The sequence below is a fragment of the Trachurus trachurus genome (assembly GCF_905171665.1).
Source record: "Trachurus trachurus genome assembly, chromosome: 3".
In the NCBI taxonomy this organism is placed as follows: Eukaryota; Metazoa; Chordata; class Actinopteri; order Carangiformes; family Carangidae; genus Trachurus; species Trachurus trachurus.
The window spans coordinates 8,211,774-8,237,636 of NC_139893.1; the positions used below are offsets into that span (position 1 = coordinate 8,211,774).

Sequence of the window (25,863 nt, forward strand, 5' to 3'; positions counted from 1 at the left end):
GGCTCATTTAAAATGTTTTAGTAGTTTAAATGATAATAGTGATTTGTCTTTCTTTAGGCTTTATAATACTTATTGAGTATCGGATTTCCCAACTTATGTAAACTATGAAAATCCAACATTCATGTCCATTTTGGCAAATTGGCCCATTGCTATAATCCCTATAGTCATAGCAGTAGGTTCGTTACCTTTAATTGTCGGTGCAAGCTGTTTTTAGAACGGCGGAGCAGAGCCGTGAGCTGCTCAGAGCTACGCTACGGAGGCTAATGGGATTTCTTGGTTTCCCTCATCAAACTCATCAAACTCCACAATCCAACAACTCCAAAACGCTCTGGTGGATAAGTTGTGACCTGCACATTCACCACGCTATGAGATAATAGCAGAACGTTACCAGACAGAGTTGTTTTCGAGGTAAATGCAGAGACTGCTTGTTGAAAAACTGCGCCCGATGGGAACGCACATCAGCAGTTTTGCATGAATTTACCTCTAAAACAACTCTGTCTGGTAACATTCTGTTATTATCTCATAGTGTGGTGAATGTGCAGGTCACAACTTGTCCACCAGAGCGTTTTGGAGTTGTTGGATTGTGTATTTGATGAGTTTGATGAGGGAAACCAAGAAATCCCATTAGCCTCCGTAGCGTAGCTCTGAGCAGCTCACGGCTCTGCTCCACCGTTCTAAAAACAGCTTGCACCGACAATTAAAGGTAACGAACCTACTGCTATGACTATAGCGATTATGGCAATGGGCCAATTTTCCAAAATGTTGAACTATCCCTTTAAAATTAGATTTGCCAACGTGGCTTCATGCTAAATAACGACGCATGGCAGCAAAAGTCAACCATGGTTCGACAATCTTTGCACGACAACCCTGCAGACTTCTCTATGTAAGTATCCACTGCTTGATCAACATTCAAATAAACAACAGCCTTGCATTTGTTCATGCGCGACTGAAGTTGATCTGAACGCAGCCTCATCCAACAAGAGAGTACACAAGTCCCAGGTAGATGTACAGTAGACACCAAAACACCGTGCTGATTGTTGACTGTGGTATTTGAGTGAGATTCGGTCCCTGGTGTGGACGCAACACAAACAAAAACAACAAACAAACAAATCTACCTGAGAATATGTATAGGTAGGTAGGATAAGTTATTCAAATACAGTTTTATGGTCTGAGTAGTTAACTGTTTCAAAAAGTCAACATGGACTGATGTTGTATTTTCTCTGTATGTGTGTAAATATGACAGGAAGAGGAAGTAGATAATTATTTTTAACAGCTAGAAAATGCTTTATTAATAATCTTATTACCGTTTCTACTTAATACTGTTGTTCAGTACGACACACAAGCAGCCCGGTCCGTCTTCTCTAAGCAGCTGATTAATAACCTCAATCAATCAATCACACATCACAGACAACATCCACGGAAGTGTCGATTTCCATATTTAGAAACGCTGCTGATCTGTGCCACAACGTTTTCCTAACTCCCCCGGAAACGAGCTTTTTGAACCTTGAAATGAAGATAAAATCCAGGCGTATAGGGAGCAGCAGGGAAGCAATTTAACCGTTATTGGTGAGTTTTCTACGAGAGAGCTCGCCATTAGTCACAAATACACCGTTTTCCTGTAACTTTAATGGTAAATAAGTCACAGAGGGGCTTTTGTTTTTTTTATAGCCTCTCTTACGTCAACTGAGGTGGCACGAATTAAAACTCTGAGCAAAAAGCATTATGAAGAAGACGAACCTGTGTGTGTGTTTGTTCTGTGCTTGTACCCGCCTTTTTTTTTTTCTTTTTTTCTTTTTTTTCTTCACTGGACTGTAGATATTTTCATCACCGCTCCCTTGCTGAAAGCAATCAATCAGCATCTTGTCTTAGGCTTCAGTGACGCAGGTAAAGGAACTGAGCAGGTCAACACATGGGAATATTTCAGGCCTCGTATGTGAAGAGGAGAGGCAGCATCGTGTTGAATGAGCGTGCACTCCAACTGAGACTGCTGTGAAGGTTCTTGATGTCCTCACTGAGTGTACCCTTATTCACGATGGACAGGAACAAGGAGTGAAGCCAGGCAAGGACATATTTAGTGAGGGGAAGGTTTGTGTGGAAATATAAAGGTGCAGCTCAATTTTATGTTTTATGCAAAAATATTGAACAAAAAAAAAATTAGAATCTTTGGCTGAAAGCGCCGAGAATTTCTAATAAGTGAGGTAGTGTTTTGCATTTTTTGTCGAAATCGTCTTAATTGTCTCACAAAGATACACAAACTGTAAAATTGTAAAATCGTCGTGTTCATGAACTCATTGTAATTTAATCTGTTAAGTGTTTTGGCAGGTTCAAAGAAGCCTGTAGTCTCAAAAAGACTGTTGTGGGGAATTTTGTGCACCATTGAATAGCCACAGGGTATCTAACAATTGTTGATACATTTCTAGCCATCCGTGTGTGTCTGCAGAACAACAGATCATTTTTTTTGTCATAGACAGAACCAGAGTAAATAAGAGTGCTTATTGAAAAAGAAAAGTTCTGCACAAATGAAGTCAATTGTCATAGATTTAGCCCAAAAGAGATGACTGAAACATCACAATATCTAAATGAGACTTTTAAGGGGAATTTAGAGGCGACTCAATTTTGTGTGTGTAATAGTGTTGAATGTCGAGGCGCAATTTCCTTTTTCTTGATGCAAAAATTTGGTAAAATTTGCACAAATTTCTATATGAGCCTGTTGTTTTTGGTGGCACATGTTCATAAACCAAATACATTTTGATCAATCTGTTTAATTTTGGACCCTGTGATGATGCTACATAAGAAGTTAAGGTACTGCTGAAGTTTTTACAGTTCATCCTGAGGAAAACATGAATTTCATGGTATTTTATTCAGTGGTTGAGACGTTTCGCAGGAAACCACAAATATCGCACTAGTGCCAAAATCAAACACCAAATATTTCATTCAAAAAGTTTCCAACTCATGTTAATAAAAGTAGTTAAGTAATGTCAAATAGTTTTATAATCTGGTGGATCAATGACTGATATTGCCAACCCTCCAATATGACGGCAATTCAAATTTCAATCTGACTTAATTTTAACTCATAACTTTTTGTTTAACCTAGCGTACGGCTTCTGCACTAAAAGAATATTACATGTTGATCTTATGAGTAATTGTCTTGATCGTGTCCTTTCACTAGTGTCACCAGCTCTGACTCGTGATCTTTGTCACCAGCAAAGATCCGTGATTCAAGCTGTCTCTCCGTGGCTTCAGGGAAAATCACACTTGATCTAGTAGACGCCAGAATAAGAAACATTTGCATGATGTCAATGTTGTGGGGTGCTACAACTATAAATAGTGCAGATCTCTTAAGCAATTATGAGCCCACATTTGGACCTCAGCACATACACCACTGAAACTTGTCCTCTTTAATAATATAAGACCTTACATAAGGCATTTATATCTCCAACTCTGTGTCTAAGCCACATAAAGAAGTTAATAATTTAGAAATGTTATGTAACTGTTTTGCATATTTTTAAATCCTTCAGTGGCTTATAAAAACATGTTGTAGAAGAAGGCGCAGTGTGTAGAGGAAGGTGCGTCCATCACCTGTGTGTGGGCAGACACACACTTCAGAATTTTAATTAAGTAATTTGTGTAAGATATTCAGATATAATAGAGTTGCATTTGATTACAAGCCTTTCGATTAGCACGATAGAGCTTTTAGAGAAGGACTGAAATTTGACATCGCTACGACACATTTTTACTAATTTCACTGAGTGGGTACAAATATGATTTTACTGTAGAAGACAAAACCCAGAATCAGGTTTCTGGCATGTTTTGTCTTATTGTTTTGATTGGTCACTTCATAAAAAAACTTTTTTTTTTTTTTAGAGAGCCTTTCTTCATTTTTGTTTTCAGGTTAGCTAGCACCTTGTTCATCTCACCTCATGTTGTGCCTTTATTATGTCAGTACAGTAGGTGGCAGGAAACAAGTGAAATACCTCGGGACTGGAATTGGTTTGTGCACATGTGCTGTTTTGGCTGATAAAGCAAATTACTGCTGGAGGTGTGATTATGATGTGTTACATCTACAGTATTTTATAAGTACAGGGAGATTGTATAAGGAAGTGCGCCAAATGTTCATCAGACACTGTAAGGCTGTTTCAAAGAGGGGGAGCTCATTTTCAGCCTACATTGTAAACTTTGTCTATTTATTTATCCCCCACCCTTGACCTAGCCTACAGTATTAGGCCATATAAAATTCCCAAATTCCATTTTAATTTTTGGGAATTCCATTTTGACCCTTTACTCTTATTTTACTACCAAAAAAGAGTGTTTTTAATGTTAAGATGTACACAAATTAAATGGAAATTACTTTGAATTTATTGAGGTAACAAACAAACAACACTTTTCCTCCATACCTTAAGAACCTTCAAGTACTTCAAGTACCAACAAAATATTAATGCTTATGAGCTTTACATTGTTTCCAGTACAATACGGTAAGTTATATTAGTTTAAAAGATAATTTCCTTGTTTTTCACATGGCTTTTGGGCAATAGGTGGTCATTGCATGTATTTTTACGCTTCCAGTCAACAGAATGGTGGCAGAATTTGCAAAACAACAGTTCACCTGACACATAGAAGTAAACCGGGAACTGCTCAGCTCGGTATTGAGGGGTTTGTGTCGAGTTTCTTAGTTTTTTCGCAGACGCAGACAGAGCCATGGGCAGTCGCTTCCACATGCTTAAGGTGAAGCCCCACTGTACACGACAATGCGGCAGAAAGCCGAGTCGCTAACAATGAGATCACAATGGGCTTCACCTGTACGTGGTTCAAAGGGGGAGGGGCATGTGAAACGATGGGGGGGGGGGCATACATTCCTCTTCCACATTTCAGTCAAATTATGTCAAATTCCGCGATATTCTGCGGAAATCATAGGGCCCTACAGTATGAACAAATGAACAAACCAACAAAACTATATTACACTTAAACAAGGAAATGTGAAAATTATGTTAAACCGAAACAAGGAAATGCTATAATTGACCCTTCGCCAACTCCTCCCACAAACGGCTATTGTCCAATCCTACGTTAGCAACCGTAACCATGGGCCTGGCAAGCTTTCCGCAGTGAGTCATTACGTTTGCTTTTGTGGACACATTTTGAGACTAGGACGAAAAACATTTGTTTGTAGAGAAGGATGTTGTTGCTGCTGCTGCTACTACGGCGGCGGCGGCGGCGGCGGCAGCAGCAATATAGAGATGTTCAGATACGAGCGGACTTTTTTTTCGACTTGAGCAACTGTAAATATGGGGATAACCATATGTTCACCTCCGAAATGACAGCTGTACTTTTAGGGCTTTTACCTGGGCTTTTAGGCGAGGGATCCTCCAGGCAGGGACTGCTTTCACTGACTGATACAGCGGTGGGAGAAAACAAAACAGCAGCGAAAGCTGTATGTGGTTCACAATCGCCCAAAAACTTGCAGTTTGACAACGTTTCATGACCAGTGAGATGACGTAAGTCTTCGTGGGTTGATAGACGGTAAAATTACCAGTCCTTACTGCTGCTCTGTACATTGTCCAGTCGTGTCGTTGAACAGATGTTTTATCCTCCTGCGCGAGTCACACGTCACTGAAAACTATGAATGATCTTTGTGACTTCTTCTCTCTATTATCTCAGAACAGTTTATCCAGAAATTTGCTGATATTTCCTTTGAAATCGATACCAAATACTGCCAGGAGCATGGCTGAGAGTGAAAGCTTGCCCGCCGTAGCAACAGTAACCAAGGGGGCGGGGCTTACGCGAAGGGTCAATTGTGTTTTATTTACAGTGTGTTATGTAAAATGGAAATGGGTTATATTGCCAAGCAAATACCAAGAAGTGAACTGCTGCTTGTCTCATCACTTGCAAAATCCGCACTGGGACTGAATCTGGTGCTGGTGTTTATCACTGTCAATCAAAAAGGGGATTCAACTTTTAGACAGATCCTCCAAGCGTCCAGGCCCCGCCCACTGCCCCATTCGTTCACAGAGTCGCTGACTAAAATCACAGCATTTATCTAATGACTGTCGGGTTTCGATGCAATGAAAAAAAACTCTCCCATTGAAGTCCATGGACGCTGAGCTCCAACAGACGCTACAGAAATGTATGATAAGAAAATCTGCGATAAATAGCTGATTCTGAACGTGTTGAAGATGTTCTGACGCATTTTTAGTCAAACAAAACAGTTAATATCGCCAGATATTGCAATCGCCTCTGGTAGGGAGGGAGTTGCCCTTTAGAGGACGGGAGTCTTCAAGAGATCCTTGAAGACAGAGAGGGACGCCCCTGCGCTGATAGAAATCAGTAGCTTGTTCCTCCATCGGACAACCACAGATGAGACGAGTCAGGACTGAGATTACCTTGTGTGCGGGGACGGCAGAGCCAAGATGGATGGATGGATAATTAGTGGTAGTTTGTGTGATGGGCAGCGAGCGGCCATTGTGCTTTATCTTATAAAAAATCAACAAGTCTTCTACTCCAGATGGAGGTTCATGTGTTGAGAGAAGTGACTCAATCCATGTGCACAGGTTTGATTGAAAGATTGGGTGAGACATCAGATTTAATGACGTATTTAAAAGGGCATCGGATACATTCAAGAGCAGAGACTCTTCATTTTCACAGGATGAGGAGCATCAGATCATCTCAGCGAGCCAGAGCCGACAAATGTTCATGCTTAAGGGTTAAAAAAAAACATTGACACAGTGTTTTCCTACTGAAGCTGTTTGTGCCATTGATAAGAAAATGAGTAAGAATTTTATATTTTACCATAATACAAATGCTGATTGGTTAAAATGGTGACTAGAGAGCAGAGCAGTTATGCTGTTGTCATGCGGTTTTATACTTAACCTCTTGTTTATTGTGTTTTTGTGACTCTGTGCTGACGACAGAGCAGCAGGGAGGTTGTTTTCAGGTCGTCCACCTGTCTATCTCAGTGACGCTTCCACAGAGCTGATTTATATTTGGCTCAAACATTCACTTAGACTCAAGGATGAACTGAATAGATTTTTGGGGGTCAAAGGTCGACGGCAGTTTTGGCCTTGTGAACTCAATATCTCCAGAGCCTTTTGAGGAAATCCCTTCAAATTTTGCACAAGTGTCCGCCCCCTACTGAAGGACAAACCGATTAGACTTTAGTGGTCAAAGGTGGAAGGTCAAGGTCACAGTGAGTGTAGAAAACACTTTTTATCCATCACTCAAGGTGTCACACACCAAATTATAATGAAATGTCTCATACAAATATTTAATATTTGTTATTATTCTGGATAAACAGGGGTATAATGTGAATTTGGTGAATGATGAATAGATGTTGTTGATCCTGTCCTGGTATTAAGACGTATTCTGCAAACATTTCCATTCCCTTCGTTAATGTTGCCGCTCTCCTCCAAACGATTAGCCCAGTCCACCATAAATAACGTCCGTAGGGCATAAACAGAACTGCAACTTAGATAAACATGAAGACTTGAAGGTAATATACATGCCATCAATAATTGTCGGCTTGAGGATGAGTTATCTTTCCGAGGGGTCACACTATGTCATCGCCCATAACGGGAGTATCGCGTCCATTGCATGATCGCTTCAATTGCGCGATGATGCAACCCACCTCCCGCTATTTCCTTTCTCTCGTCAACCATGGCACTTTACCTGTTGTGGACGTCCGATTTGGATTGGAAACCCAAACGCCGCCGTGTCTGGGTTCATGATTTTTATTGCGATCACGGTAAAAGTATGTTGTTGTGTCGTAGAGCTCCGGGAAACCGCACACAGCCACAATAATCTTCTCCTCCATGTTTTTGAAATGTGCGCCTGGCATAACTACGTCGGTGACATGGTTGGATATCAACGCTGATTGCATGACGCTTGAAAAGTTTAAAGGGACAACGAGGAGTTTTGGAAAAGCGAAGCGTTTTCACACTACATTTATGAGCCTCCGCGCACCGTGAAATTCTTTGACCGGCGCAAGACGGACTCATGTTTTCATTCATCAAGAATTAAAGTCAGAGACACATACCGTCGTAGTTCCCACCATAAACGGCGATTATGCGGCGTTATTCTCATAACTCGCCACGAAGGAAATGCTGGTCGGCTCGACCAGCATTTCCGCCACCACTAATAATAACAAAATAACGATAGAGACAAAACGATATATTTATCGAAAATGGGCCCATTAACAAGTGTGGGTAGTGGAGATACATCCACATTAACGTGATACTTTTAAATAACCGAATAGAAACTCCTCGTTGTCCCTTTAACATTTTTCAACTTCAAGTGTCACGCGCGAAACACATTTACATTGATTTTGAATAGAAGCTTGTGGCGTTCATCGCCTCCATCACGTTTTGGTGTTAACGCACGGTTAGACCTTCAAACATTTTTCTCAGACAGTGAGGGTGTGGTCAACTTGCGCTGCAAAGCTTTTGTAGTGCGTCCATAATGTAAATCAAGAGGTGTTTGATATTAAAACATTCATTCAGATGTGTTTTTTTTTCCAGTTTTGTTTGAGAATTCATAACTTCACTAGAAGCAGATTTTTATATCAGGGACCCAAACCAAAGGCTGCTGAAAGACCTTTTGCTTCTCTAATGTATAGATGCTAACTCCTGTTGCTTTCTTCTACCATCATCTTTGTTCACACAATGTTAAAAGGTCACATGAAAAATGCATGAATGCGGCCGGAGGTTCTCACCACTCGTGCATGAGGAAGTGACCAAGCACGCAGCTGTGTCAGAGGCGAGGAAGGATCTCAACAGGCTCGCAAAGGCGTTTAGTTGGATTCCAAAGAAAATACGTTGATTGTTTGAAGGGTGACTCAAGAAGACATTGTTGGTTTTCACTGAGCTCAATATCTGATCTCCCCTTGAACAGTTCAGCTTAAAACTGCCTTGACTTGTCAGGTGGTGAGTGTGGGTGTTGCTTCTCTACAGTGTATGTACGTATGGAAAATAGCCTGTACTCTATAGGCATTGAAAAGCAGATTTAACTTATCATTCCCATGCAGCAGCAGCAGCAGCTATGACCTAAAGATTAGAGAACGTGAAAGAGCACTGCTTCCTGCTTCCTGCCTCCTTGTTTCCTTTGTCTCGTAGCAGAGAGTAAGGTGCCCTTGAGCACAGCACCTAACCCCCGAAAACTGCTGTAGAGGAAACCAGACTGTGTCACTGTGCGGCTGTGCTCAGGTGTGGATGTGTTTGCCAGCTCCCACTCATTTTCTATGGGGAGCGACACATCCTTCTCTAAGTCCTTTCTTAAATTTAATGAGATGCGACAATGCGTATCCGACCTACAGAACAGGGATGACATGACGACCAACGTCAGACATGCTCATCGTTGTTAGTGACCTAAAGAAGTGCACATTGAGAAAGAGTTACACACTGAAATTTAAAAACACACACAAAATGTATCAATATGACTTAAAATGATTTTAAAAAAAAACAACATTATGCTTATAAAGGAAAAAAGAATAGAAACATATGGTGCTTTGGATGTACTACAATTTCTTAAGACAAACTGAATGCACACATTTAAGAGATTTCTTTTTTAATCTGAACTTTCAAAATGATTAAAGCCCCTGTACGGAGCTTTTAACTGGATACGCAAAAGTCTCTGGTTTCTGCTGATGTGTCTCTGTTACCTACAACAGCAAATGAGCCAATCAGTGTGAAGATACGCTATTTCTAAGTAGTCTAATTCTATACCTCTGGAAGGCATGGTCGGGTCGGACCACTGATGAAACGATACGAATAGATACATTACGCTGCTTAAAAAAAAAAAAGCAAGTCCCGTCTTCTTTCCGACGTTTCCTAAACAAATCTACACACGCCGGCCAGACAAACGTCTTCATGACAGTGGGAAATGCAGTCTTCATTCCGCCGCTTTCGTCCATAGGGGCCGCCAAAATCAACACTAAATGAAAAGTCTGTACAGGGCTTTAAATAAATAAATAATAATAAATATATTTAATAATAATATAAAAAAAATTATAACTTTATTTGATCAGAAAAATAACCCTTCTCCTATATTGTAACATTATATGTTAACATACTGTATGTCATGGTTTATTGTGTAATCTTCATCTTTACAAAAAAGATATTGGTGTAGCTCACAAAGTCACGTTTGGTCCACATCAAGTCTTTCTTTGTGTTAACAATTTGCTAACTTAAAGCAGAAGTAAGAGGAATATTTGTGTTAATATAAGTCTTAAATAGTTATATCTTCCGACAGCAATCACTTATATAGAGTGTTTGGTCTGAAACACGGGTCTGTCAGTCACTCTGCTCTGCTCTGAGCCGAGGAGAAAACGTCTTGTATACTTCCTTGTATCCTACAAGCTTTATCCAATGAGGAGAGTGAACGGCATGAAGGGCTGTGTGTGCAGCCAAGGGATGCGCGTGAATGTGGTGACGTAGGGACGAGGACCAATAGATCCATGACGAGGGCGGGGACTGCTAACTAAACGACCGGATCACTTACTTCTGCTTTAATGTAAAGTTTTTTTTGGTCCTCTTTATGCCGATGACACAGAGATCTACTTGTTTGACTCTTAAAGTCACAGTTATTTTATTGTTTTCTTTAAATACACAAACTCAAGCAAACTGACAAACTGATTAAGTATTTAAATTTCTGAAACCACTCAACAATATAACTCCCTTCTGTTTGATGTTGATCAATGAGTAGTTCTTTAGCCACAGCCACCACACTGGGACATTTATCATCTTTGAATGTGTAAAATATGGCCAAAATTCAATACAATATTATAAATACCTCCTGTTCTCTACAATATCTATAAAGGCATTTTGTCAAATTCTTAAAGATCAGCATACCTTTTTGTGGTGACAACTAAAATCTATAATATCTTTAGAATATAATCTATATCTCAGCTCTATTTTGTGTACTTTTAATAAGTAATTTATTTGTAATACTTTTTTTTAACCCTTTCATCCGTGCACTTCTATTCAAGCAGTTTCCTCTGTTTTCTGTATATTATCACATTATTGTGCGTTTTCATTCCTCCTTTGTCTTCTTTAATATTGCTTTGCTGTTAGCGAGCCACCAGTTTATTGTATTAAGATGTAACTTATTCAAATGATTAACTAAGAGAGCAGTGATGAAGGCATCCAGTTTGCACCCACACAGTGATATATTCTTTCTGTATTCTCTTTTTTTTATTAGTTTCAAATCTCATTCTTCCCACCTCCTGACGGTATTATTGTCAATGAACTGAGTGACAAGTTTTACTGTTCTTTTGAAAACGCTGTGTATCAGCGAAACAATCAAGCATTTCTTTTTCCACTTCCACCGATATAAAGCCAGTGTTTTGACAGCTATATGCACTGATATTCAAAATGTCTAATTGTGCTTCTCCCATTATAAATCTTTCCTCCAGTGGCCGTGTGAAACCGCTGCTCGGCCGATTCAGCGAGCTGGAGGCCCTGCTGTCTAACATGAACGTTCATCCAGGCGGCATTGATGCTGTCCTGTTGGACGCCGGCTGCTCCTCCATGCAGATGGATCAGGCGGAGAGAGGCTTCTGCATCAGCAAAGACGGACCGCTGGACATGAGGATGGACGGAGAGAGGTAGGACACACAGGCCCTGTTTATACGTACGCGGTTATTTTTAAAAACGGAGACATTAACCATCGTTTGCACCCTTCGTTTAGACACAAGCAGAGAATTCGCCCCTGAAAATGATTCTTTCTAAAAACTCCGGCCAGAGTGGAGATTTTGGAAAACTCAGTTTGCACGTTTGCATGTAAACAGAGAAAAACTGAGTTTTGGGGAGCCGACATCAGACCCTGACGTCTAACAGTAACCAAAGACCAAGTATCTTTGCCGTGTACCATAACCATTTTATATAACTTAAAGCAGAAGTAAGCGATCCGGTCGTTTTGGCTAACGTCTTGTCAGCCGATGGAGTTAGCAGTCCCTGCCCTCGTCATGGATCTATTGGTCCTCGTCCCTACGTCACCACATTCACGCGCATCCCTTGGCTGCACACACAGCCCTTCATGCCGTTCTCTCTCCTCATTGGATAAAGCTTGTAGGATACAAGGAAGTATACAAGAAGTTTTCTCCTCGGCTTACAGCAGAGCAGAGTGACTGACAGACCCGTGTTTCGGACCAAACACTCTATGTAAGTGATTGCTGTCGGAAGATATAACTATTTAAGACTTACAGTATATTAACACAAATATTCTGCTTACTTCTGCTTTAATAAGATAAAATAAAATTTAATGCAGACTGATCGGTTCATTGTAAAACACTTATTTATTTATCCCCGAGGCAGCGCTGCTCTTCTTTCCAATACGAACATGAAGCTTCACTTTTCATTCAAACAAACTAATGCTTTTGTCACAATTGTTAGATTTCATCAATGAGACCAAAACTTATCTCCTAAAACTAATTTAACCAGCCGGTGGTAAACCTCTAAAAACCTGTGGGTAAATGCTCTTGACGGCATACTGTATATACACGGGTTAGTGTAAACCAAAACTTTTCTGAAAACGGACTGGTGTACTGTACACGCAGTTATTTTTGTAAACGCAGAGGGTGAAATGTCCGTTTATGAAAATAGCCGGACACGTGTAAACGTAGTCACAGGCTGATGAATCGATCTGATTTTGCAGAACACATGAGTTCAGTTTCCTCATAAATAATTTGGAAGAAGTCGGTCACCGATGCCTTGAAATTACTCCGGTACTCACTGGAGCAGTAATGTCAAAGTGCAGCTATTAAAAATGGAGAGTAGCCTCAGCGGGGCTGCCAGAAACACTACAGGCCTCGTAGGCTTTATATACATTTTCTCTTTGCTTTTGCTTTTTTATTTCGCTGTGCAGCATCTGGTGACATCTAACACAGAGAGGCTGCAGGTTGCAACCAAATCTCAGCAAAAGGAAACCAACTAAGACACCCCCCCCCCCCCCCCCCCCACTCCCTCCACCCTCTTTACAAGCTACTGCACAAGATGCATTTCTCTTTTCATTCCCTCACAATCAGTCTATTCATAACTGTCAGCCGTAAAGGTTTTTCAAGCTGCATCTCAGAGTTGTCAGGATTCGCCGCTGTCAGCAAGGACATGACGTCAAGCGGCTTAATTGGGCTTCTCCTTTGTGCGTAGGTACCTCGACATGCCCTGCGCTGCTGACGTTGTGAATACCTTAGATCAACAGGCTCTCGCATCCATCCTCACCGCGTACGGGGAGGAGAGACACGCCAGGAAAATAGCTTCAGCCATTGTGGAGGCACGCCGTGTCAACCCCATCACCCGGACGCAGCAGCTGGCCAGCGTGGTGGCAGGTAGCTACACACACTACCCTGATTAATTCCCCGCAGCATTCAGGAGGCTGTGAGGGGAAAATAAAACACGAGTGGACTTATTAAGGCTCTTTCTCTTTCTTTCTCTTTCTCTCTTTCTCTCTTTCCCCCCCACATGTGACGTGTTTGTCTCAGAAAATTACGTGGACCGTGATCTCAGTCATCATCATCCTCTTCTCTTCTGTTGCCTCTTGTTTTGGGAGCTTTGTCTTTCACATCTTCCTCTCTCCGAGATAAAGATGAGACACAGACAGAGCGGTGCTAATGCCTTGAACACAAACACAATAGCCCGTCTCTCCCTCTTTGTCTCTCTTTCTCTCTCCTTCCTCATTACGGTTTGGATTTCTTTCTTTCTTTCTTTCTTTCTTTCTTTCTTTCTTTCTTTCTTTCTTTCTTTCTTTCTTTCTTTCTTTCTTTTCTTTCTCCCCCCCCGTCTCAGCCCTCCCCTCCGTCTCTCTGCTCTCAAATATGCACACACACCTGACACAAATGAAAACACCCACATGCGCTCATACACGACGCACTCGTGCATAAAGGCGGGATTACATTGTTTGTCTTCAGTGATTGTTTTTTTTGTTTTGTTTTGGTTTTTTTTAGCCTTGTGCCTCCAGATTTGAGCTTCTGAACGAGTGAGATGTCATTTTAATAGTTATTGCACAGAGCAGTATGTGCGTCAGTGTCACCATGGGAGAACAGGTGTGAGTAAGAGCAGCTGTTTGATCCTTTTTGAAGCGCAAAGCAAGTCACCACCGATGTTTATTCGGAGCCACCCAAGAGGTCTTGATTTAAGAAAGTTCCAGGTGTGGCTCTGTGACCAATTGTGAAAGTGATGCTGACAGGAAAAATAGAGTCACAGGGAAAAAATCATGATCCCGTGGGGGAAAGAGAGAGAGGCTTTATTTTGAGTTATATTATTACTCAATGCACAGCAAATATTGTGTGTATATATTTTATTTATACAACAACTATACAAAGATTTATCTGTAGATGAGAGCTGTTTTGTTTCGTGCATGAATTCCAAATCTTCCTCCATCTCGTCTTCCAACAACTTCTATTGTCATGTTCTTGTGTCTTCAGCGGGGATTTATGTCAACTTGGCAGAGTTTTCTTCCACTGTTTATCCGGTATACAGGCCCAAGGATCCCGAGGATTTCTGTTGATATTGGATCATTCTCTAGGATGCAATTTGCACTCAGCCCCAGTGTTCACTTGCCAACATGGAAAGGCTGTAAAATGTCGGTGTACTGTGGTATTGCTGGGGAAGGTTACACCAGGAAACGTCAGCGGCTGCTGCACCTGATGTTGGTGAACTGCTGCAGAGAAGTTTGGACGTGTGCTCTGCTGCTGCAGCTCCGTCTCTCTACAGAGTTTGGATTTTTGACCTTTTTCCCTTCATGATTAATTGATAGTGGCACCAGCGTTCTCCCAGTCAGAGTACATGTTACCAGTTGGTGTAGTTCAGGGGTTCCCAAACTTCTCAGCCCTCAACCCCCAAAATAACGATGCCATTGACCGACGATCCCCACTATCCCCGGAGGTGACGTGTGCACAAAGCCCGTGCACCAATTGACGTATCCGAAAGAACAGAGCAGCCTTACAACAAGGAAGCGATTTTACATACAGCTAGATAAAGAAGATAAAAGCAGAATACCTCAGTCAAAGTAATATCCATGTAACTTATGAGTGAACATTGCTGCTGTCATGTGCAAATCATGAACATGTGAACATGTTGGGAATTACAATGTTTCAGTGTTAATTTCTCCTAATGAGATGGTTACATTTTGGAGACGGCCACTCTGAGATCATCTTCCCAATAGACTTGATCTGTAGGCATCTAAAAATAAGGGAGGGACATTTATTTTCATGGTTTTAGTTTTAATTTTAACTACTACTTTTATATTTTTAAAGGGACAACGAGGAGTTTTGGAAAGCGAAGTGTTTTCACACTACATTTCCCATGAGCTTCTGCACACACGGTGAAATTCTTGGACCGGCGCAAGACGGACAAAAGGGAAAACATTTGCCAAGAATGTTTTCATTGATCAAGAATGACAGTCGGAGGTTGGAAGACGATCAGATACCGTCGTAGTTCCGACCATAAATGGCGATTCAGCTGCGTTATTCCCATGACCCGCTGGGCAGCGTCCGCGAAACCGAAACTAGGAAATGTTGGGCGAGTCGACCACTAAATAATAATATCAAAATGACGATAAAGACAAAAGGAAAATGGACCAATTAGCAAGTGGTTAATGTAGATTCATCCACATTAATATGAGACTCTTTTATAACCAGGTACAAACTCCTCGTTGTCCCTTTAACAATTACAGCTAATATTCAGTATCTATAATAATTTAAATGTTATTTGATTTCTGGAAATCAGCTCGCACCCCCCCGGCCGTTCCCGACCAGCTACTTCACCAAGCTTTTAATGCTCCCTCCCTGTTTCATCAGGTCGTACTTGATGTGAATTACACTGTGCAGCTTTGTGTTGTGACAAAACAGATAAATTACTCGGTGTTTCTGTAAATTTAATGGCTCAAATTGAAAAACACATCATTTCATGAATTGCACTACAGAAAAACAAAGTTGTGTCCGTTTATTTTTCCCGGCAGCACTGTTTAATTCTGATAAACTCAAGCTTTTTGTTTAGCCAGTAACACTGAGGCATCAAACGCTGTCGTCCTAATGGCCTCTTGTGGAGTGTAGTTGTGTTTGTGCCTTTGTAGATGTGCGCCACGAACATCAAATGTAGCAGTGTAAGATAAGACATGACAGTACAACAAGAGCTTTGTAATGTAAATTCTGTATTTTGTCCTGTTTAATACAATCACAAAGTTGGTGGTTCCTTCTCAACCACCCCATCTCCCCCTCTACGTACACATCTTGATATCGGCTTCTCTCCGTGGATGTGTCTGTAGGACCTTTGAAAGATGAATTAGAGAGAGCACATGGCTCGGTGAGGCTGGCCAGGGCTGGTCCTTGCTGTGCAGGCATTGTATTGATTGCAGAGTGAGTCACACTTTGGGCTGTTTAGTGCAGGAGGAGAGAAATGCCACATCACTCACTTCTCTATTTATTGCAGTTTCTCTTTAGGTCTATATACGTGTCTTAATTATTCTCTCTGTCTTCGGAGCGATGGTAATGAATCAGTTAAGCCTGGACCCCCCGCGTGTGTAAATATAGGTGTAATATTTCCTCAACTTAAGTGCACAGAAGCATTCAACACATTGCATGTCTGTTTGTTTTTTAAACATGCTCAGTCTGTAAATACACAGGAAACGGAAGTGTTCTGCATGTCTGCAGGTATTAACACCTGCCTCTTTGTTGTACATGCATTTTAATGGAGAATCATCCAAATAACTGGAGGAGATATGAAAGGTTTTGCATGAGATTGATCTGCATGCAAAAAGGGAGATTTAAAACAAAAGGACGGGGAGGAGAATACAAAAAATCACCCTTTACAGATAGAAAATAACAAAGACAAAGTCTTTTTTTGCTTTTTTTAAACTAATGATGTTTTGTGCTCAGTAAGATTTAACTTGAACTTGGCGTTCGGTGAACTGACAGATCATAGGAGGCATTTACCTCGATGTTTTATAGCCATATCAACACCATGTTCACCCTCCATCTGCTCTGAGCAGAGCCTCTGATGGACCTGCTGCTGAGTCCTGCTGCAGCTCACTCTCCACTGCTTTATATAGTATATTTTTCCACAGGCTTCGCTCTCCGTGCTCTATCTCTCCTCGTCAGTTCATCTCCTCCTCTTTATTTTCTTTCTACTTCATTTAACGACTGCTCTTGTATTAACAGTATGAACCAGTCGTCTATGTCTGCAAGTCAAAGGCGACTCAGTCTGTGTTTTCATTGAGAGTCGTCTTTTATTCTCCTGTTTCTCTCTCTTGAACATGAGTGGTTGGAGACTGATGGATGATGATCTTAGTGATTGATCACTATCAGACTAAACACTGATCCGTTATGTCTTTCACATGTCCAGAGAATACTTGGCTTGTTTGGCTAGTCAGGCGTTAATATTATTATTAAATGTCAGTTTTACTGCCATAGTTTCATGTTGGTCTAAGTCTCAACACTGATGGTCACGCACACACTGTGACAAGCAGATTGTCACTGAAGTCATACTGTACTTTGTTTATCTCAAGGGAAATTCAAGTATCCAGTAGTGCAGACATACATATTATATAAAATAAAAAAGCAATATAATACAGAGATAAGAAAATATACACTACATACATATGTTATGTATAAAATACTGAAATAGAAGAAATAGAGAAAAAGGAAAGATGATTGAAACAGAAAAAAAACAACAGTGGAGGAGAACAGAAAATAACATTTAGCTTAGTTTTGGTTCTTAGCTTGTTTTTTTAAGCTTTCGGCCCAAACATGGAAGTGAAGCGAGCGAGTGTAAGTCATAAAGAGCTGTTTTTATTTTCCTCTATGTAGCTGTGAGTGAATGCACTGATTAATCAGTCTTCATTAGGACAATTTTTAATTTCAACCTGGCCTAAACATGTGATAGCCGTCCTACAATCATCACTCAAGGTCTGGCGAACAAAACTCGACGCTCTTGCTTGGTTGCTCTTTCTCTCTCACTGGGGTAACATTCAAAAAAAAAAAAAAAAGTCAACATTACAAAAACGAACAATGTTTCCTGACTGAGGTATCAAAGCCAGAGGAGTCTGTGGCTTCAGAGAGTTTTGTGAAATCTTAAATAAACCAAACCAACCGGATGTCATTTTACTCGACGAGAGAAAGACGGTAAAACGTGGGTCAGGTAAACAATACAACATCACCATGACAACATACTGTCACGCCTGTATTGTTTTGCCTCGTGCTGGCGGATAGTCGCTTGTTTATCCTGTTACATGCAGGGTCTGTTGTCTGTCTGACGTCTGCCCGATTTCACGTGAATGCAACATCAAGAATACGTTCTGATATGCAACCGCACCGCTAGATGGGGGGGAATTCCTACACATTATACCTTTAATGTTAAAGTTCATACAGATTGATTAAAAAAATAACTCAAATTGGGGTCTGGGGAGGTCACAGGGACACAAAGACAGAAATATATTAGTGTGTTTTAAACATCCAAAAGGAAAATTGTTGTTGGATTGGGGACAACGGGAGAAAGTCTCATGTGTGTCAGTTTCTGAGTCCATTTTACTTCAAAAAAGTTTGAAAACAAACAATTATTTTTATCATTTCTGCAATAGAAGTGACCACACTCACTCATCCCTCTTGCTCAGTCCTTTTCTGTGTTATTCTTTGTTCTCTGTCATTTCTATGTGAAATTAAAACAACAGTAAAAGTACAGTAATAAAAAAAAAAACTTAAAACTTAAATCCAGTTTTAATAACTTCCACTCATTATGTGTTTTCTCTCCAGGATCGCTTCCTGCTGCTGTTGCCTACGCACGTAAGGACCGGCTCCACCGACCCGCTCACGTCGCCACTAAAACTTTCCAAGCTCTGCGCATCGTTGTGAACGACGAGCTGAACGAACTTCACGCCGGCCTGCGAGGTGCGCAGGCCGCGCTCCGACCCGGAGGACGTCTCTGCGTCATCACTTTTCACTCGCTGGAGGACAGACTGGTCAAACGTTTCCTTCGAGGAGACGACTTGTCCAATCTGGATCGTTATCACTTCAGCCCGAGGAGTCAAGGCACCGGGAAGAAGAAGAAAGCCACGGATGAAAAAAGAGAAGGTGGAAATGTTTATTGGCTTCCTCTGCGAAGAAAAGTGATCACCCCAGAAAAGGACGACGTGAAAGAAAATCCTCGAGGACGCTCCTCTAAACTCAGGGCAGCGCTCAGACTTTAATTATGAGAAACCTTTTACAATTAAGACCTAACTGGAGTTCAGCGGAGGGTGTGATGCCGTAAATCTCCCCTGCACTTATCTGCTGTGGATGCTGCTGAGTCTGTTTTTTAATCTTCTCTTCTGCACTTGGGTGCATGAAAAATCAGATTTCTTACAGTCTTAACTGCACCACGCCACAGCAGAGACCCAGCATTTAACCTGCTGGTGGTATACGCTCACTTCACTTTATTAGCTCCGGTGAAAACAACTTGACTTGTCTCTGCTGGTGGGAAGCCAGTGAGGGATCGGTTGGTTAAGTGATGAAGGGATGGAGGTAAAAAAAATAAAAAAAACTTTAAAATGACAGACAACATCCTGTGTCACAAATAAAACATGTTTCTATATCCCCTGCAGTGTCACAGTGGGGATTTCAGAGACTGATGTGCATCAACATCTGGATTTCAGATTTAGTTTATACAGGGAAGTTAAGTGTCTTCATTCGATACAAACACAAACACATTTACTCTTTTAAATTATGAATCAAAACAAGACACAGTATTTATAAGAAGAAGAACATTGTGTTTATGGTTTAATATACTTTTACAACCTTATTTAAAAGTCTAATAGTCCGTCTGAATAACCTGTGACAGCCTCAACTGTGGATACGAAGTTATATGAAAGCTGCTCTGGTGTGTTACATAAAAATATAAATGGACTGAAAACTTTTTTTTTTTATACACAGAAATAAAATTTATGAGACTTTCTATGTGTCTCCTTTGTGTTATTTGCCTTTTGTATGACAGAATATATACAGAATATAACCCTGCAGGTTTAAGACATGCTGTTATTCACCGCACTGTGTTTAAAGTGACTCTGCTGACGGATCTGAATGGAGAAAATATCTTACTTTCTCTTTGATTTTCTTTGTGTTATTCTGATATATTTGACTTTCTTGCATCACTAATGGCTGACGGCAGCTCATGAAGTGGTTGTTGCAGCTAAACAGCTCAACAAATAAAACAACAACAACAACAAAAAAACACCTTCCTTCCACTGACGTCTCTATTCCCCCCTGAACCGCACTCAAAAGTGAAACCTCCACTGTACCATGTGATTCAGTAATGCCAGTAAATACTGAATGACGCAGGTGTCAGAAGTGGCGCTGAATGAGCTCGGTGCTTGTTCTTGAGCATTCTCTCACCTTCGACTGTAAGATGAGGTGTTTTGATCTTTACTATTTGACTTTGACTAATTGTAATTGCTCCATCAAGATTATTAACACTTTTTTTTTTTCTCAGTGTAGTGCACTCTAAATATACCCTCCTCGTTACCTTGGAAACTAAATGGCGCAAGTAACATTTAACTGTCTAAAATTACATGCTGTTTTAATCTAATATGAAAGGGGGGATGCTATATTATTGTGAGTCGTCCCCTCCCTTTTGACATCAGTGGATGTAAATTTAAATCGACCCCTGTTCGTGAAATGTGTCCTGACATTTGATCTTATTTCTATTTTATTGCCGCAAGAAATGATGGCGAATAAGGTCTGGAGGCAAATGAATAAAACGTTACTCACGACATCAGTACGTGCGTATGGCAGTGTTAATATAAATATAAAATCTGAAAGGGGGAAAAAAAAAAAAACATCAGAGAGATGTCCACTTTTGTGAACATTTTCTTTAGTCAACAGGATTTTACTGACAGATTCAACCCTGACATTTTTAAGTGGTTTGTTTGCACCCGTGATGTCGTCACGTTGACGTGTGTATGTTTGAAATCTATCTATCTATCTATCTATCTATCTATCTATCTATCTATCTATCTATCTATCTATCTATCTATCTATCTATCTATCTATCTATCTATCTATCTATCTATCTATCTATCTATCTATCTATCTATCTATCTATCTATCTATCTATCTATCTATCTATCTATCTACACATCTATCTATCTATACAGTGCATCTATCTATCTATCTATCTATCTATACAGTACATCTATATCTATCTATCTATCTATCTATCTACACATCTATCTATCTATCTATACAGTGCATCTATCTATCTATCTACACATCTATCTATCTATACAGTGCATCTATCTATCTATACATCTATACATCTATCTATCTATACATCTATCTGTCTGTCTGTCTGTCTATACATCTCTACAGTACATCTATCTATCTATACATCCATCTATCTATCTATCTATACATCCATCTATCTATCTATCTATCTATCTATCTATCTATCTATCTATCTATCTATCTATCTATCTATCTATCTATCTATCTATCTATCTATCTATCTATCTATCTATCTATCTATACATCCATCTATCTATCTATCTATCTATCTATCTATCTATCTATCTATCTATCTATCTATCTATCTATCTATCTATCTATACATCCATCTATCTATCTATCTATCTATCTATCTATCTATCTATCTATCTATCTATCTATCTATCTATCTATCTATCTATCTATCTATCTATCTATCTATCTATCTATACAGCACATATATCTATCTGTCTATCTATCAATACAGTACATCTATCTTATCTGTTTACCTGTCTATCTATCTATCCATCTATCAAACATGGATGTTGTGTTTATTGGGTTAGGTATGAAATAATGTTTGCCTGTCTCTTCTCATTCTCATTTAGAAAAGGTTACTTATTTAAATGTTTTAGAGAGAATAAATACATTTCCGGGCCGCTGTGTTTCCGGTGTGTAGCCTGTGTCGGAGCGGGTTATGGGAGTAGATGTAGCAGAAAATGTAGTTTTTAAAGTCGTCCTCCTCCTTTTATTTACATATTCTGTGTCTCAGAGTATAAAAACTTATGTTTGTTGCTCGGTGCAGGAGAAGACGATAAGACAGGAACATCAGTGATTATGAATTATTATCTATGACTGCAAATTCTCAATCGCCATGGAAACAGTAACCTCAGATAACAGTAAATATACTGTAAGACAGTGCTATTATTGTAGACTCGGATCAATCCATAAATTGACGACCATGCAGATACGTAACTAATAGCTGCTGCTGTTGAATCATGTATGTGAACCTGCAGGCGAACGCACACAGAGGATCCAGCTTCTATCGGTTTATATCAACAAAAGACGCAACAACAACGGGCTCTTGGATTATTTGTCTTAAAGAGAGCAGCATTACTGTACACATGGAAGAGGAGGAAGTATGATGTTGCCTTAATTAAAGAACCATCTCATTCTACATTTTCATACATTATATTATATTATGAGATCATTAACAAACTGCATCATATTTTGTTGGGTACTTAAATCCATAATAATCATATTTTAAGTATAAGTAAGCTCTATACACTTACATTTCCCGCTTGTGTGACGAAGCCACAGCCACTGGCTTGGCACAATTTCCTTAATTTTAATTATCTGTTTGAATGAAACTTACGTATATGTGTGTTTATAAAATAAAAAAAAAAAAAAACATCAAGTCACACGATCACTTATGTCATAAGTGACCACTTCACTTGCGTCATAAATGAGCTGGCGTAAAACACTGCAGACTCATTAAAGCCATGATTGTAACAGCGCATCAGTGATACTGTCTCTGTCCTCATCATACTGTAGGAGCTGTCAGGCCACATGGTGAATCTGCTTTTACCTTATTTGTTTTTTTTAATCTCATCTTGTTTTATCTTGTATACGTATTTATAAAGTTCTTGGCTCCTCCCTCCGTCCCATGCTCTAAATGTTTTCCTGACAGTTTGAGTTTGTGTTGCCCCCAGGATAAATCAAGTTGTCTGAACTGAACTGAACTGAACTGAACTGAACTGAACTGAACATGGATGAAACACAACAAACATTTGTTCTTTTACTCCATGAGAAACTGAAGCATTGACGTGTCCTCACCCAGTGGAGTGAAGGTCTTATGGTCGTCCGCTGCACAATACAAACAACAACAACACAAACACAAGAAGTCCAATATGAAGACATACCAATGAAAATAGATGGAAGACATTGAATCTTACTGGAATTTGGTGTTTTCAGACTCTGTTAGCGGATCAAAGTGGAGCGGAAACAGTCAGCTGATCGACAGGAAAACGACCAGCAGAGAAAATACAAACAAATGACTTCTCAACTTCATTTTTTTTAATACTTTCAGTCTTTCTTTTTTTTGTTCTGTAATGGAAACAATTTAATTAGTAAAGGATTAAAGTCGACCTTTGTTATCTATGAAAAAGAATCCATGGAGTGGCTGTTTCATTTCCTGTTTCCTGTTTTTATTTTGAAGTGAACTTCCCTGTGTGTCTCGTGATCACTTTACTTCTTGTCTGTGTCACGTTTCCCTCCTTTTCCCCTCCTAATGTGTAACACCTGTGTTTAATTACCCAATGTTTAATTACCCTCTCCTCCCCTGGGTATTTAAGTCTCTGTCAGTTTGGTTTTGTTTTTCTCTTGTTTGTGCAGTAGCTTCTGGGTTTCTTTGTTCCTGAGTTTTACCTGGTTTCTTTTTCTGAACTCGACCTTCTCTGAACTCCAAGTTTAGTTTTCCTTATTAAGTGACTTTGTTCACACGAAACCCACTTTTTCTTTTGTGTGCGTCATCACTGTGGCTCCTAAGTTTCTTGTGTCTTTTAACTTTTTTTTTTTTTTTAATTCTCTAGTTTTTGCCATGAATTCATTAAGCTCTAAATTAGCCTGAGATAGTAAACAAGTCAGTGACAGTTCCCATCATTGGCTCATCACAGTGATCGGCTTTAATGCTGGGGATTGTTAGAACTATTTTTTGTTTTAAAACATTATTTGTTGCCCCCCTTGACACTAATGTAATAATTAATCTGTCTAGTTACCCACAAACAGTATAATGGTAAAATGTACAGTCATCAATGACTTATTAATGGTTGGTAGGACTACTGCTGGACAAGATTTGTTCAACTTATTCTATGAAATTTTGTTATTTGTTTTCTATTCAATTATTAATGTGGTAACACTTTATAATAAGTACACACTATTAAGCATCAGTTAAGCATGAATAAATACTGAATTATTCATTTATAACACATGAATACTCATTAGTATGTAGTTTATAAATACAGTGAGTGCTTATCAATGATGAGTAAAACATTTTTAACTGTGTATAAACTACATACTAATGAGTGTTCATGTGTTATAAATGATGAATTCAGTATTTAAAGCTTAATTAATGCTTAATAGTGTGTACTTATTATAAAGTGTTACCATTGATGCACATCTATATTAATTTATTTATCCGTTCCTGCATTTATTAAATCATTCTTTCAAATATTCATTTCCAGATTCACTTGCATATTTACTTCTGTATTTCAGTATTTTATACTTTTGTTCATCTGTCTGTCCTTTCAATTAATTAGTCCTTTAATTTAATTGTTAATTAGTTTGTTGATCCGACCTCAGACTCAATCCTGATTGGCTTTAGTGGTTTAATCAATCAGATGGACCTATTACACTACTGACTGCATTGACTTGTATGTAATTTTTTTGTTCTTCGTATGTTTCAACATCTCAAAGATTAAACAATTTATCGGTTAATCAAAAGAAAATTATCTGCAGACTAATTTGAAACTTGAAGACCAAAAGAGAAATTGCAGAGCTGAGTGTCACAGAAAGTATCTGTTTTTATATACAGTATATGCACTGCATTTCAGTTGCATGTGGCTCTTAATGAACCTTTAATAATACAGTATTTAAGAGGGATTAACCAGTATCATTGTTTGGTGAAGGAGGGTGTGAGGTCCAAATGTAAAACTAACTTCTGTATTTGTAAAACAACATTATAAAGAACTGAAGCAGATTTGATGCTGTAGCTTCAAGAGGGAAACGATGAGTCGATCTCTTCTCCCAATAAAACGAGCGACCGTGCACGAGCACCGGAGCTTCATCTGTAGTGACTGTTGCTGCGTTGTTGTTTCTCCCTGTCTGGTGAGGGAGAGGGAGCGAGGCAGGTGCTGTGGCCATAAACTCTCCCTGTGAGGAGAGAGACGTGCGTCAGCCTGTGGCTCCCCCTCCGACAGACTGAAGAATGTATGAGTTTCACAGCGTTAGAAAACAGATTGAGGCGGCCACAAAAAGCTCATTCTATCCACATCGCTACTCCCTCCTCCTCCTACTCTCACTCCCCGCCCATCTCTGCTGCTGCTCCGCCTGCTATAAAAAGACTTTCTCACTGAAAAACACTGAGGTCAAAGCTGTTTTTGAATAATTTTTGTGATTGACGCAGGGCCTGCAGGTCTCATGGGAAGAAGATCCAACTGTGAAAGAAGACGGCCATGTTGGAAAACAGCACTAAGCGCTCAGCCAGGAGCTACTATGCCGTGTTTTGCTGACTTTCAAATCTGAAATTTAGTTCAAGGGATTACAATCTGACATTGAAAACATTAATTACAAGTGCTACCATCTTCAGAGATTACTCAAATTCATCACCTTTTGAGCTGCCAGAAATAAATTGAAGGTGTTGGTGTCGCATGTGAGCGTTTCTCTCCTGTGTCTCTCCAGGTTCTGCCCTCCCCTCTCCTCCTCCTCCTCCTCCTCCTCCTCCTCCTCCCCTTCCTTTACTCTGCTGCAGGTGGTGATTCACACCTGTGCGGAAATTGGTTATCAAGCTTAAAAGCTGGAGGAAACGCAGACTGGGCTGTTGAGCCGTGTGGCAGCCTGTGTGCCGAGCGCACATGGACCAGGATCCCTGGTGAAGTGAA

At 39.9% G+C, this 25,863-nt stretch overlaps 1 protein-coding gene across 2 annotated transcripts in view; it reads left to right on the forward strand.

The window, feature by feature from the left end:
• Positions 1 to 19,886, forward strand: part of mettl15 (methyltransferase 15, mitochondrial 12S rRNA N4-cytidine) — a 45,108-nt gene extending 25,222 nt beyond the window's left edge. For both annotated transcript variants that reach the window (XM_083993147.1, XM_083993148.1), the window contains exons 4-6: positions 11,396 to 11,587; positions 13,128 to 13,306; positions 18,725 to 19,886. In XM_083993147.1, the coding sequence (XP_083849273.1) occupies positions 11,396 to 11,587; positions 13,128 to 13,306; positions 18,725 to 19,158 (805 nt within the window). In that variant the 3' untranslated portion in view covers positions 19,159 to 19,886. The remainder of the gene's footprint in view (positions 1 to 11,395; positions 11,588 to 13,127; positions 13,307 to 18,724) is intronic.
• Positions 19,887 to 25,863: the final 5,977 nt, after the last annotated feature.